This window comes from Colletotrichum scovillei (genome assembly GCF_011075155.1).
Source record: "Colletotrichum scovillei strain TJNH1 chromosome Unknown Contig00004, whole genome shotgun sequence".
NCBI classification, from domain to species: Eukaryota; Fungi; Ascomycota; class Sordariomycetes; order Glomerellales; family Glomerellaceae; genus Colletotrichum; species Colletotrichum scovillei.
The window spans coordinates 2,426,346-2,439,537 of NW_023336262.1; the positions used below are offsets into that span (position 1 = coordinate 2,426,346).

A 13,192-nucleotide genomic window follows, 5' to 3' on the forward strand; every position below is an offset into this window, starting at 1 on the left:
GAACGAGCCTCTGGAAAGTGGACTAATTTATTCATAGCGCTTATACAAAAAGCGCGTATCAGTGCGATCTAGTCATTGATACATGTCTACTCTTATACAATTCTAGCCTCGTGCGATGCGGACCTTCTTACATCTATAATACAATGGCTAGTACACGTTCCTCACGCATGGTCATCCTTGATGCCCCAGCTACCCACCAAAGCCATGGCCTTGTCGTCGCCCTTGGCAAGACGGTCGTCCTGGAGGGTGTCCGCCAGACACTGCCACGGGTCCCGGCTGCCTCCCCACTTCAAGAGGTTCTCCTTGAGCCGCTCGCCGTTCACCCGGCTGAGCGCCTTGCCGTCCGCGCCGGCGGAGAAGACGACGCGCCAGACCCGCTCGGCGAGGACGCGGTCAAAGACGTAGCTGTAGTAGGTGCTGCCGTACCCGTGCAGGTGACCGAAGAAGCCCTGCCAGCATGTGCCGGCGGGGTCGGCGCCGCCCTGGGAGAACTGCTTCTGCAGGCCGTGGTAGACCTGCGTGGAGTTGAAGGACGGGTCGGCGACCTCGGGGCTGTGGTACGACTGGTCGAGCAGGGAGAGGAGGATCTGGTTCTCCGTGTCGATGCCCTCGAAGCGCTTCGCCAGGCGGATCCGCTCGGCGACCATCTGGTACGGCAGGGGCTCGTCCGTCTTCCAGTGACGGGCGAAGAGTCCTAGCACGGATGGGTCTGCGGCGAAGTGCTCCATCAGCGTGGATGGGAGCTCGGCAAAGTCGGTGGCACATCTCGTGCCGGACACGTTCTGAAGCTTGGTGCGAGCGAGGATGGAGTGGATGGCGTGGCCCATTTCGTGGAACAAGGTCTCGACCTGGTAGTACGACAGAAGCGCCGGGGCGGAGCTCTTCGCATCGTGCTTGGGGAAATCGCAGACCAAAGCAATGGTGGGCAGCTGCATCAGGACGCCATCCTGCTGCAAGCTCTCCATGCCGTCGTTTGCGGCTTGCTCAGGCCTCTCAAACTTGGGCATATCGGAGGTGGCGTTGTGGATGTCTTCCGCAGCCTCTTCGACTTCGTACGGGGCGATGGCTCGGGAACAGCGCACTGTGAAGTGAGCGGGGTTGGGCGACTTGTCCTCTCTGTAGAATAGGTCGCAGTACAGGACAGCAATGAGATCGCCCGTGTCCGTTACGACATCCAGGCGTCGCACATCCTCGTGCCAAGTCTCGCCGGGCTGCGACTCCTTTGGTCTGAACTGAATACCGTAGAGACGAGTGAACAGTCTCGACATGCCCTGCATGACGGTGCCGATGGAGAAAAAGGAGGGGAGGTGATCGGGATGACGGACTGGCAGACTCATCTCGGACCGCACGCCGTCCATTAGGAAATCCTTGTCCCACGGATGGACTTGAGTAGCAGTGCTGTCTAGTCGGGTCTGCTTCAACTTCAGGAGGTCCGACATTTCCTCGCGAACAATAGGGGTATTGTGCTTTTGCAGCGCGTGAAGAAACTGCATCACAGCGCCGGGAGACTTTGCCATCATTCTGTCTTTCAGGGAAAGGTGGGCGTAGCTCGAGAACCCCGCCAAGTCCGCCAGTTCAGAACGAAGCTTGAGCATCGTCTCGAGCAGACCGACTGTCTGCTTCGAAGCGGTACGCATGGCGGTGTACACCTCCTTCCGCGTCCCCTCGTCCTTGACGCTCCGGAGCGCGGCCTGAGCTTCAGGGCCGGTGGTGGGGAGGCGCAACTTGCCCCTCATTGTGAGCGCTCGAGCAATCCCGGGGTATAAGCCGTAGAAGCTCGATGAGGGAAGCACAACTTCCCGCTTCGCAGGCTGCATGTCTGAGACGAACATGGATCCGACCTCACTTATCTGCTGCGAGAGGTCCACGAAGCGGTCCCGCTCCTGCTGCGGCAAGTCGACAGCCGACTTGGTGAAGTCCAGCTTGAGAATCTCTGCGACCGTCCTCTCCTCCTCTGACCATGCCGCGACCACTTCGGGCTGCTCCATGGCCTTGACCAATTGGTCACTCAGTCCGGTCATGGTGTTCAGCTGGTTCATATACTGATAGACCAGCGACCAAGCTCCGGCTGCTGCTTGTTGGAATCTGGGGTCTGGGTGTGTCATTCTGACAAAGTCGGATAGATCGAGTACTCGGCAGAGAAGGTCGCTAAGACGGTCAAGGTCCTTGACGACGGCCTGGTATTCGGACACACTCGACGCATGGAGGACTCGGTGGACAATCTTCTGCGCCTTGTCCAAGCTCTTGCGGGCAAATACGTAGAAGCCATTCGGGCTAGTGAGATATCTGTTCTTGAAGAGGCCAACACTGGGGCCGGCCACCTTGAAGGCCTTGGACACTCGGTCGGGGGAGTCGAAAAGCTCGCGCAGGATCGCATCGTCGGTATTCCTTCCCGGCAGTGAGTGGTCGGCCGTGATGCTCGAGGGAGCAGCGCCGGACACTGCGGCTATCCACCGGCGCTGTTGGCCTCGGGAAGCTTGCCGAACGCATTGGGTGCAGACCCAGAGGCCGCGGGTTGAAGATTTGATCATTATGAAGAATCCGTCGATGGCGCGACCATAACTACGAGTCGAGACTAAAATTCTAGTAAAACATGTAGCAAGAAAAAAGGAGGGTGGTTGTAAATGCGACCAAGGGCCGTGACCATGGGAATGCTTCTGGATAGGGAGAATTAATGGGAATGAGATAAACCAATCGATAGGCCGTAGCCGGGATAGCATCCGGACTGACGGCGGTAGTAATTTTTTGTGCAGGGGTGTGCAGTGCTGCCAGTCATTGCCAGGCCAGTGCATAATCGAATTCCCGAGCTCCGGAAATAGCCGCACCAGCGTCCAGTGGGCCTGGCGTTAGGTGCTTGCAAGCACAAGCATCATTCCGTGACATCCAAATAATTCTCGCGAGACCAAGACCCAATTCCCTCAATCGACCAATTGAGCGGACCATGGCTGCTAGAGTGTTGCTACAACGGGTAATTTTATCTTGCCAATCAACTAGTAATCGAAGCAACGACTAATATGAGATCCATAGCGCGCCGCGCCGTTAGCAGCGACGGTTATGCTGGGAGGATTCGCCCTGGCACCCCGAACTGCCTACGCTGAAGCTCCCGAGAGCAGCCACGTACGTCCGCAGTCGACTCGCAGCACCTAGATAGTAGCGTATCTGACAATTTCGCAGTCCAAGAAGCCCATCTACGACGACCTGGAGCTCCCCGCGACGAGCGGCACTCTCCCTCCTCCGATTCCCAAGGCCGAGCAGCCTCCCCAGGCCGAAGAACCCAAGTCGCGAGGACCTACCCCTACCGACCGTCTCGCCGTCCAGATCGGCAAGGCGCGCCTCGCCCTGTACCAGTACGCCGTCGGTGCCGAGGACGCCGTCAACCGGACGATGGACAAGGCCTTCAACCTCGAGCAGTCCTTCACGGGCACGATCGCATCCCTCGCCCCGCCCCGCGAGAGCGGCGAGAAGCTAATGCCCGGCGCCATCTACGTCCTGGTCGCCGCCATGGCCGGCAGCATCGTCACCCGCAACCGCAGCATCATCCTGCGCGCCACGGCGCCCCTAGCCTTTGGTATCACTGCCGGCTGGACCGTCCTGCCCATCACCATGGGCAACGTCTCCAACCTCACCTGGAAGTACGAGCAGCGTTTCCCCGTTATTGCGCAGGGTCACCTCAAGCTTCGCGAGAGCATCGAGAACAGCTGGAGGATGGCGAGGCTCCACAGTGAGATTGGTGTACGATATGTTGATGAGAAGGTCACGGATGCCCGGGAAACCGTCGAGGACTGGGTGAAGAAGGGCAAATAAAGGAAGCGTGGAACTGTACCATAGAAGCGAACAGAGTCGCTACCATCGGTTCCTTTTGTAATTGACATATTTCATCAGCTCGATGCTTGTCTTCGGAGCGAAACAAATCATGGTGAATGGGCATTATCCGACATTATGTGTATAAAAGTCGTATTTGGGTTCTATATCCCTCAATTCCATTAACCTGGCCTGTCAATGAAGGACTCAGGATGCCGCTATGCTTTTTTTTAACCAATGGCCCCAAACTCCTATCTATGTAAATGAAACCGGTTGAGAAGTGCTATGTGATGTATCTCAAGTTTGCAAGGCAGCAGGAGCCGGCTGCGTGGGCTGTGTTTCCTTGGGGGCGCCGACACCCCTTTGAGACTTGTTACGAGGGGCCTGCGCAGCCCGGCTCTCGCCCATCTTCCCACCGGCCGCCATGGCAGTTGAATTGGGCTTCTTTCCGCCCTTGCCAGGCCCCTTTTCCGGGTCGACGCCTTTGTTCAGATCAGTCTGCTGAGCAAGCTCGATGAGATCCTCGAGCCCGAGTGCGCGGCAGATTTGGGTATAGCTCTTGCACTGATTCATCTTTTGATATGTCGCGCTCTTGCCCGGGACAATCTGACAGAGCAAGTATTTCGTGTTGCCGTACTTGTTGTCGACCTCGAGCGCGTACTTGACGTATGTTGCCGCCACCTCCTCCCAGGACGCCAGGCCTCCATCTGCTTCTGTTCTGAAGCAGCTCGAGTTCGCCTCAGCTGCAGTAGCGATCATCGCGCCGTCGACTCCAAACTCCTTGATCAGGCCGACTGCTTGGTCTCGGCTCTCGACGTCGCCGTTCATGATGCAAGCGACGCCCGCCTCGTGGCATACTTCTGCGACCATACGAAGCTGCTCGCGGATGGCACGCTCTCTAGGACGCATAGGTGTCGTGCGGCAGTGAATTGTGAGGCCGGTGATGCCCGTGGCACAAAGCTTGCGCACAAGGGCTTCGGTCTGTTCGGGTGTGTCCAAGAGGCGAATCTTGACACTGATGCCAATCTCGAATTCTGGCATAATGTTCGCAACCAGAGCCTCCAGGATTGCGACCAGCTTGTCTGGCGTCTTCAAAAGGGCCGCGCCCATTCCACCGCTAATGCTGAATGGCTTCGGGCAACCTGCGTTCACGTCGATGCCGGCGACATCACCGGCCACGAGCCTAGCCGCCTGTACTGCCAAGTCCGGGTCTGCCGTTCCGATCTGGAAGATGAGCTTCCCAGCCTCCTTCTCCGGGTGTGTGCTGAAAACCATCGCCTCGGGCATGTGCTTTGGGGGATTCTTGTGGCCGAACGAGGGGATCTTGGTGAAGTCGATCGTGTTGGTAACGGGGTTCACGGTGCGCGTCGTGCCGATCATGGCCTTGTCGACGGTCTCAGGACCTGTTGAACCTGTCAGTGCGATTCCTTCAATGCTCCTCATACTTTTGCGACTTACCCCAGACCAAGTCTGCGCCATAGTGTAAGGCCAGGAGGCGAGAGGGAAGTTCGCCAGAGCGGACCATGGGCGCAAGAACAAGCTTGCCCCTGTAGTCCACACCCCGGCGAGGAATCGGGACTTTCTTGATTTCTGAACCCATTGTCTTGAGCAGCGTTCTAAGGGACATGGCCAGAGGGAAAATTCAAGCTACATGGCCTTGAACTAAAGAAATGGGAATGGTCGGCGCAATCCGATGGTTGACTCCTTCGGCGATGCCCTGACGGGCTAGAGTGCATAACGGAGAAAAGTGTCACGGTATCTTATCGATAAGCAAGTATCGGGGTGTGGCGTTTGAGTGAACAAGCATGAGGATCACCAATCGAGGAACCTACCAACCACAAAGTATTTGAGATGCCAGGAATTCCATCTTTCTACCGAAAATCTGCCATAGAATGTTCCTGGTCACTATTTACTCTGATTGTGGGCCACTGGCTGATTTAAGTGCTTCTGCTTGAGCTACTCGAGAAAGGTACTTGACTGGTGGCAGTTCTCTTGACTATTCAACTTGGCGTCGCTTAGCCGAATTGAATGCGATTTGGGCACTGCTTTTGTCTGTCAAATGCCGCCCGCGACTTGAGATCGTTGCATCCAGTGAGTCACTTTGATAACTCGATAATCACTGGTTTAGAGAAGTTGTTTTGCTTTGGGGGTTTTCCCCAAATACTAGTGCAGTAGTGTTCTACCAAAGTTCTCAATAGAGGTTTTCGACCGTCTCACATACAAAACCGAGGCAACAAACTTCCCGCTTAATCATGAATAAATTGCGTCTTATAGCTAAGCCTTTTGAAGGTTGTGTTCTACAAGAAAACTCAACGAATATCAGCTACATGAGCACCAGTTGGTGCACTCTGGTAGGAAGACACTCGAGTATTTTGTATGGATAGCGCACGCACAAGACATAGATGCCTTGGGAGGCTGACATCACATTCAACTCAAATAGGCACTGTTTGGAAGCCTTGACCATGTCATGTACCTGAACAATTAATGGCATCTTCTTGGTTGAGACTTGAGAGACATCTGATAGAGACCTTGACGCTATGGAGGGGTAACTGAGGGGCAAAGTTGCAGGGGTACGTCGGCAAGCTCCAGCCACGGTGAGGCTAGTGAAGAATTTTCTGAAGGCTGCGTTGTCGGCAGGCTGCTGTCGCGACAAAAAACAGACTGAACGATTCTCCCGGTTTCTTCCTTGCCCCGTCCTGACCAGAAGCAATTGCCTTTTCCTTAGCCTCTGCAGCCCCGATAGCCGCGAGTACCTCAAAGACCCATCCAGCATCCATCCTGTTCGAACGGCAGCAATCCAGCCACGGCTACATCTTTTAGCGTCTTGCGCAACACTCACCCTCTTTTTGCCATTGAACCTCGGATGAGACCGAAATAGTCTTACCGCAATTGCTGAAGAGTCCTCTGTTGTGTGATATAACTCTAAACGCCACACGCCGAATTCCCCTTTGATCCCCCTTTCTTCTACTCTCCTTTGACCGATTTCCCTCCGGCCCGGCCCCAAGGTCACTTTGTATACTACCTACACTACCTACACACATGCCGCTGTTACGAGGCATTAAGCTGCAGCTCCCGTCCCTCCGCAAGACAACTGTCAGCTCTGTCAGCTCATCCATCCCCGTATCCGTACTGCCTCTGCCTTCCACCGCCTGTACTGGTACTGGCCGCCGCGCACTCAGTTTTCGCGTGCCTTCCGCCCGACCCAGCCCCGTTTCCACACTCACTCGTCGACCCCCGATACAGGCCCCGTCCCGGGCCAATCACTCTGCAACCCTGGCGGCACACACCAAGCTAACGTCCGGGTCTCCTACCCCTCCCCCTCCATCCCTCCTTGCATCATCCGCCAACGGCACCCCTCCTCGCCCGTCACAAACTGCTGGTGCCCCCGGTATTAAATCCAAAATTCCCTCCCAACGCACCGCGCAGATTGCCCGTCACTTCTCTACCATCTCAAAGGACTCTGACCCAAGTTTCCATCACCAATCGCCCGCAATGGCTTCCCCCTACTCCCTCCGCAAGGTTGGTGCTCCCAACACCCTCGAGCACCGTGTCTACATCGAGAAGGATGGCGTCCCCGTCTCCCCCTTCCACGACATTCCTCTGTACGCCAACCAGGAGCAGACCATCCTGAACATGGTTGTTGAGATCCCCCGCTGGACCAACGCCAAGCTCGAGGTAAGCATTCGTGTCCTCCCCTTTGTTGTGCCGTGATCGCTATGGTTGCTCTGCCATGAGCATTGAGACACGAGCACGAATGAAAACGGGCATGTGACGCTGACCGACAATTCAACCCGCAGATCTCCAAGGAGGAGCTCCTCAACCCCATCAAGCAGGATATCAAGAAGGGCAAGCTTCGCTACGTCCGCAACTGCTTCCCCCACAAGGGCTACCTCTGGAACTACGGTGCCTTCCCCCAGGTACGAAGGAAAAAGGCCCCTGAAAAGATAACAGCCTGTGGTCGAAAAAAACAATATCTAACGCTGTGCTACAGACCTGGGAGGACCCCAACGCCATCCACCCCGAGACCAAGGCCAAGGGTGACAACGACCCGCTCGATGTCTGCGAGATCGGTGAGCTTGTCGGCTACACCGGCCAGGTCAAGCAGGTCAAGGTCCTCGGTGTCATGGCCCTGCTCGACGAGGAGGAGACCGACTGGAAGGTCATCGTTATCGACGTGAACGACCCGCTCGCCCCCAAGCTCAACGACGTCGAGGACGTCGAGCGCCACCTGCCCGGCCTTCTCCGTGCCACCAACGAGTGGTTCCGCATCTACAAGATCCCCGACGGAAAGCCCGAGAACCAGTTCGCCTTCACCGGCGAGTGCAAGAACAAGAGGTTCGTCTTGAACAATTGATATACTTACCTATTATCCTTAAGCTAACCAAATGCCACAGCTACGCCATGGACGTCGTCCGTGAGTGCGCCGAGGCTTGGGAGAGACTCATCACCGGCAAGACCCAGGCCGGCAGCGTCTCCACGTAAGTTTTTTTTTATCACGCAATACCTTGGCGCAGCAAGCCACGTTTTGTCTGAATACCTTTACTGACAATCTCGTCTTTAGCGGCAACACCACCGTCCAGCAGTCCCCCGCTCTCATCAGCGCCGGCCAGCTCCCCCCTCTGCCCGCTCACGAGGAGCTCCCCGCCGCCAAGATCGACGCCTCCATCGACAAGTGGTTCTTCATCAGCGGTGCCTCCGCATAAGGGATCCCTCCCCCCCCCCTTGTGATTTCTTGAATTGGTAGTACCGGCGGATTGCTTTAGCCAGACGAAAGCTCAGACCATATTTTTTGCGTCACTTTGTTAGTAGATGTTGTCGAAAACGGAGTCAGAGCTCGACGGCCTGAAAGGCGTCAACTAGAATACCAAAAAAGTTAAAGTACCGTAAAATCTGTGTCATTGAAACTATTTGTGACCTAAGTCATGAGCTTCACATGAGCTTCTTGTGATGTCGATAATCTTTCATTCGCAGGAGTTGTTTCAGTCCCCTGAAGCATTTTTGTACAATAGTAGTTTGACAGCATCTGCCTCACTCGTCTAGTCTGTCTCCTACACATTGAGCCGCCTGACGTAGCCAATCGAGAGAGCCCTGAGGGATATCTATCGTTCCCAATTCCAACATGAAACGCCGGGTTATCGTTAAAAAGAACAAGATGCTATAATAGTACACGGATTCTTTCCTCTCTGGCCTTTACGTCTAGTCGGTCAAGTCGGCAGCCTTTTGCAGACCGCGAGAGTGTCTGTCCACCTCCTCAATCATGTTCTTGACGCCCATCTTTTCGCAGTCAATCGTGATTTCCTTGCCGTCCTCTATACACACGCAATATATTAGCCAAGGTTCAATCTTCACAACGATTGTCTTCTGGAGGATTGAGACAGGAAACGAGTAGGTGCAGACGGCAAGGGGGGGAACGTACTGAACTTGACGTAAAGCGAAGCGGGCTCCGTCGACGTCCGGGGCAGGAGGATAGTCTTGATCGTCGTGCCCGTAGAGCGCGCCGTGGGCGGGATGTTGGACATGAAGAGGCGCGCGGACTTGGCTGCGGGCGAGAAGGGGTTGAACTTTGTCGTGATCTCGGTCATGAATTTGGTAATCATTTTGGCGGTTCAATTGTGTTTCGCAGAACGTGTAGGTTTGTCAGGATATGATGCAGTTGGGTGGTATCGTATCGTTCAAGGCGGACTTGAGGGCGAGGTCAGACGAGAGAGGGAGTTGGCGATGGTGTAGTCAAGCGGGAGGTGGTTCAACTTTCAATTAGGTACTTCACAATGCGCTTCGAAGCTGTCGCCAAAAATTTGGGTCGCGTGGCTCGTGTCGGGACTCGGGAGGACGGGGGGAGGAGCTTGGACGCCGCCGCGTGTGGCTTGCGGCATCCCCCGGCGGCCGAAGACTATGTGGCGCAGCAAGTTGCATATTGGTATAACGGGGGGCTCTATCCCTCTGTGCCACACATTTCGTCACCGCGAAAGGCCAGCTTTACGCCCCTACCTTACCTTGCCTCAGCGCACCTTGACTTACAACACCGCCTCCCCCCTTTTCGAGAACCTTTCCCTTGCGATTTTCTACAAAGAGAAGCGACTGGGGAGTAACGTACACACATCGAATCAGACGATCCAAATCGCAAAGGGCAAGGAAGTGGGAAAAGAAGAAGCAAGAAGCCATGTCCTTCGAAGGTCTGCAGGAGCGCCTAACGGCCCTGCAAGAGACCACGACTCAGCTCAAAGACCTCATCGACCGACTCCAGAACCTCAAATTCCAGCCGGGATCGGTCCCGCTCGGCAGCGGCGCAGCAGCAGACGAAGAAAATAGCGCCAGCGCGGAGCTGAGCTCGGAAATCAGCCAGATTCTCCGCGAAGAGGAGGACGAGCTGGAGCTTCTCGGGGAGGAGGTGGAGGATCTCAGGGACGGCAGGCCGGGGAGCGAGGTGGAGCACACAAAGACCCGTCTCAAGGATGGCATGGAGAGGTTGAAGCAGGAGATCAAGAGGTGAGGATACCCCCTAGCTCTGACTTCCGTTTACAGAGCATCTCGGCGAATTATGGACGGGAGAATCAAGGGTCACTAACACGCAATGCCACACATAGTTCACGAATCACCTTCCGCAAGGCGCAACTTGCAGCCCGGCGCAACCTCTCTCAGGCTCAGCGCCTCGAGCGCGAACTTCTCATCCAATCCTACTCGCAGCCCGTCTCCGAAGCGTCCTCGCCATCTCTCAGCGCGCAACAGAAGCCCGACGTCGTCCGCCACCGCCATGTCCACCAGACGGCGAACCACAACACGAGCTCCCTGACAGAAGAGGACAAACAGACGGTCGGCGCCAGCGGCAACGTCACCAGCGCGCTGCGGCGCACGCACGACCTCATCGCGGCGGAGCTGGCCCGCAGCGAGTTCGCGCACCAGACGCTGACCGAGTCCTCGGCGGCGCTGGCGCAGCTCGACGACTCGTACGGCTCGCTCGACACCATGCTGGCGAGCTCCAAGGACCTTCTGGGTACGCTGCTCCGGTCGAACAAGAGCGATACGTGGTACCTGCAGACGGCGCTCTACATGCTCATGGCGACGGGCGCGTGGCTTCTGTTCCGGAGGTTGCTGTACGGGCCCATGTGGTGGCTGGTCTGGCTGCCGTTGCGTCTGGTGTATAACCTCACCGTTGGCGGCGGCGGAGCGGTGGTCAAGTACGCCGGGTCCGGAAGCCCCTCCGAGGCCGTGGTCGTCAACGAGGGCAAGATTGACGTCGAGGGTTTGCCGGATGAGTCGCTGCCTACTATTGAAGTCGGACGGGAGCCGCAGCGATCGGCGGTCGGTGGAGATCCCGAGTCGTTGGTTGAGAAGGTGGGTAAGATTGTGGAGGAGATGCCGGCAGAGATCGGCGAGGAGACGATGGTGGACGAAGGCGAGCCGCTAGAGGGTGAGGCCGTGGTTGACCAGGTGCCCGGTGATGAGCTGAAGCAAGGGGCGCAAGAAGCGCAAGAAGAGATTAGGCAGCGAGACGAGCTCTGAGTAAGGTAGTCAGGCGACCAAACGCCGAGGGACTGCTCTTACGAAACGGCTAAGCGGTCTCGGTAAAAGAAGAAATATCATCACATGAACAATGATTTTGATCTCCGGCACTCGTACGTTTGATCCAGGTCGCGACGTAGTAACTGTATTGCTGCGAGGCCTAGTCCTAGTGGTGCCCCCGTTGCAAGTCTGGAGAAGCGCCCAAGGCGCCGTTCCTTTGTTCATCATGTATGTGGCATTCCATCGTAACGGCTAGGCCGCGATGAGGAATTTGGCCATTATGATTTTTCGCATACTGGCGCATCTCGAAGCCTTACCCCGGCTCCAAAGTTCGTCCCAAATTCCCAATACGCAGTACCCTTTAGAGCTTATTTCGAGAAGCGCCGTTCTAACTTCTAGAAAGGAGAAGTGACATGGAAAGCCGGGCGAGTAAGCGGCCAATGACATGCTGCGATCGCGGGGCAGGGATGTGCCTTTTCTCTGCCACGTTCCCCAGTGCATTGAACTTGGGCGCCAGGGAGGAGCATAGAAAGGGCCGGAGCGGTCTAGTGTTCGGACGGGTGAGGACGGCATGACGTTGTGAAATTTCCGCTCTCTGGGATTGAGCAACAGGGAGCAAAGTCGGACATGCCGTGAGATTCGGTTTGGTGAGACCCATTACCATAGAATATTGCAATCGAAAATACGTATGCCGATGTTGTAGTAGTTACTCGAGGGCCCGGATATACGAGACAGCCCGTGGCAGGCTGCACACGATCCAAGACGACTAAAGGTGTAGCGATGTCTTATTCGTTGCCAAATTCTCCGACTTTTTGCTGCAAACGGGAATCAGAAGAACTGAAATGGTGCATCGCCACAGGCGGAGACTTGACGGCGCATCCTCTGGGCGGGCCATAACCCGTAACGCAAGTCCAACGGCTCTACGGCACGGCATTGGTGTGTTGGGAGGTGTCGTGTGGCACTGTCTGTGGGATGTAGATCAAAGATCGTTCATTGAGCGATGTGGTTGGTGGGCATCTCGTATTCATGCAGAATCCGCTTCATACGAAATCCAATGAGGCGAAATGTATTTCTGGGATCGTTGGTCTTATTCTCAATCTCACTGCAGCTGGTAACGGCACTTGGGTCTCCAGGAGTGCATTGTGTGTGTATAACCCATCAGCCCTCACATGCCTGTGTAAGTGGTTGGCCTGACGGGTAACGGCATATGACGATGATCGGCTGTCGGTCGGGAATAGAGTAGACCCAAATGAAGCCGGACGAACATAAGCTCGTTTGGACGGATATCCATCCCGTCCTGTAAAGAGCCGTCACTAGGAGGTGCTTCGAAACGAATCTAGGTCACAGGGGGGAGGATTCTCAGTGGACTGATGGATCGTCATGGCCCGTCACCGGTGTCGCTCCTAGGCCGACGGATGAGCAAAGTGCCAAATGCTGTTGGCTATTCACCATTTCACCACAGTTGGCCGTCCCACCGTCGAGAAGAAAACTTGGCGGCAGGTTGAGACTCGCTCAGGTTCCGACGTTCCGTCTCATCTAGTGCTCATCTTGGGTCCTTGGAATGGCCGTTCAGGTGCTAGTCGGCAGCGCATCTCAGCTTTCTCAGGTACCCGATGGAGCGCTTGCGCAGTGGTATAGAGTGTGGCGCTCCAGCGCTTTGTCCGGTCGACAGGTCGACAGCGCTGGTCGTCTGGCCCCTGAGACAAGGGCATGTGCCCTCGGCCAATGGCACGGTGCCATTTGCCAGGCAACCCTGCATTACTCGAGGAGACGCGCCAGGGTCGTGTCACGCTGGTCGTTGAGCATTCGTCCGTGAAAATCGTCTGTTGTTTTATTTTCTTCTGCGGATGTTTCCCCTGTGCTTGGCTGTCAACATCGTCTGAACGGTTTT

General features: G+C 56.0%; 6 protein-coding genes across 6 annotated transcripts; 3 read left to right on the forward strand and 3 right to left on the reverse strand.

The window, feature by feature from the left end:
• Positions 1-105: 105 nt before the first annotated feature.
• On the reverse strand, positions 106-2,655 carry HER10_EVM0012612 (peptidase family M3). The gene has a single exon (XM_035482005.1). The coding sequence runs from the start codon at positions 2,529-2,531 to the stop codon at positions 162-164; it is 2,370 nt and encodes a 789-aa protein (XP_035335469.1). The 5' UTR covers positions 2,532-2,655; the 3' UTR covers positions 106-161.
• A 215-nt stretch (positions 2,656-2,870) lies between these two features.
• Positions 2,871-3,926, forward strand: HER10_EVM0008177 (uncharacterized protein). Its single transcript, XM_035477709.1, has 3 exons — positions 2,871-2,968; positions 3,028-3,117; positions 3,175-3,926. Exons 1-3 carry the CDS (start codon positions 2,942-2,944, stop codon positions 3,802-3,804), a joined length of 747 nt encoding a protein of 248 aa, XP_035335141.1. The 5' UTR covers positions 2,871-2,941; the 3' UTR covers positions 3,805-3,926.
• Positions 3,927-4,098: 172 nt separating this feature from the next.
• HER10_EVM0001921 (dihydrouridine synthase) lies at positions 4,099-5,485 on the reverse strand (the record flags this gene model as incomplete). Its single annotated transcript, XM_035471653.1, has 2 exons — positions 5,260-5,485; positions 4,099-5,204 (listed from the first exon to the last, which is right to left on the reverse strand). Exons 1-2 carry the CDS (start codon positions 5,426-5,428, stop codon positions 4,099-4,101), a joined length of 1,275 nt encoding a protein of 424 aa, XP_035334685.1. The 5' UTR covers positions 5,429-5,485.
• A 1,049-nt stretch (positions 5,486-6,534) lies between these two features.
• On the forward strand, positions 6,535-8,685 carry HER10_EVM0005561 (inorganic pyrophosphatase). Its single transcript, XM_035475172.1, has 5 exons — positions 6,535-7,476; positions 7,599-7,718; positions 7,793-8,136; positions 8,196-8,279; positions 8,363-8,685. Exons 1-5 carry the CDS (start codon positions 6,841-6,843, stop codon positions 8,502-8,504), a joined length of 1,326 nt encoding a protein of 441 aa, XP_035334952.1. The 5' UTR covers positions 6,535-6,840; the 3' UTR covers positions 8,505-8,685.
• An 83-nt stretch (positions 8,686-8,768) lies between these two features.
• Positions 8,769-9,599, reverse strand: HER10_EVM0004316 (39S ribosomal protein L53/MRP-L53). Its single transcript, XM_035473965.1, has 2 exons — positions 9,218-9,599; positions 8,769-9,110 (listed from the first exon to the last, which is right to left on the reverse strand). Exons 1-2 carry the CDS (start codon positions 9,396-9,398, stop codon positions 8,998-9,000), a joined length of 294 nt encoding a protein of 97 aa, XP_035334863.1. The 5' UTR covers positions 9,399-9,599; the 3' UTR covers positions 8,769-8,997.
• Positions 9,600-9,770: 171 nt separating this feature from the next.
• HER10_EVM0003707 (uncharacterized protein) lies at positions 9,771-11,410 on the forward strand. Its single transcript, XM_035473372.1, has 2 exons — positions 9,771-10,287; positions 10,386-11,410. Exons 1-2 carry the CDS (start codon positions 9,962-9,964, stop codon positions 11,299-11,301), a joined length of 1,242 nt encoding a protein of 413 aa, XP_035334825.1. The 5' UTR covers positions 9,771-9,961; the 3' UTR covers positions 11,302-11,410.
• Positions 11,411-13,192: the final 1,782 nt, after the last annotated feature.

Bases quoted from the DNA above. Each gene is read 5' to 3' on its own strand.
- HER10_EVM0012612 (XM_035482005.1), bottom strand. From the start codon at position 2,531: ATGATCAAATCTTCAACCCGCGGCCTCTGGGTCTGCACCCAATGCGTT.
- HER10_EVM0008177 (XM_035477709.1), top strand. From the start codon at position 2,942: ATGGCTGCTAGAGTGTTGCTACAACGG. The intron at 2,969-3,027 runs GTAATTTTATCT...TGAGATCCATAG, and splicing joins CTAGAGTGTTGCTACAACGG to CGCGCCGCGCCGTTAGCAGC. The intron at 3,118-3,174 runs GTACGTCCGCAG...ACAATTTCGCAG, and splicing joins AAGCTCCCGAGAGCAGCCAC to TCCAAGAAGCCCATCTACGA.
- HER10_EVM0005561 (XM_035475172.1), top strand. From the start codon at position 6,841: ATGCCGCTGTTACGAGGCATTAAGCTGCAGCTCCCGTCCCTCCGCAAG. The intron at 7,477-7,598 runs GTAAGCATTCGT...TTCAACCCGCAG, and splicing joins GGACCAACGCCAAGCTCGAG to ATCTCCAAGGAGGAGCTCCT. The intron at 7,719-7,792 runs GTACGAAGGAAA...GCTGTGCTACAG, and splicing joins ACTACGGTGCCTTCCCCCAG to ACCTGGGAGGACCCCAACGC.
- HER10_EVM0004316 (XM_035473965.1), bottom strand. From the start codon at position 9,398: ATGATTACCAAATTCATGACCGAGATCACGACAAAGTTCAACCCCTTC. The intron at 9,111-9,217 runs GTACGTTCCCCC...GCGTGTGTATAG, and splicing joins TTCGCTTTACGTCAAGTTCA to AGGACGGCAAGGAAATCACG.
- HER10_EVM0003707 (XM_035473372.1), top strand. From the start codon at position 9,962: ATGTCCTTCGAAGGTCTGCAGGAGCGCCTAACGGCCCTGCAAGAGACC. The intron at 10,288-10,385 runs GTGAGGATACCC...TGCCACACATAG, and splicing joins TTGAAGCAGGAGATCAAGAG to TTCACGAATCACCTTCCGCA.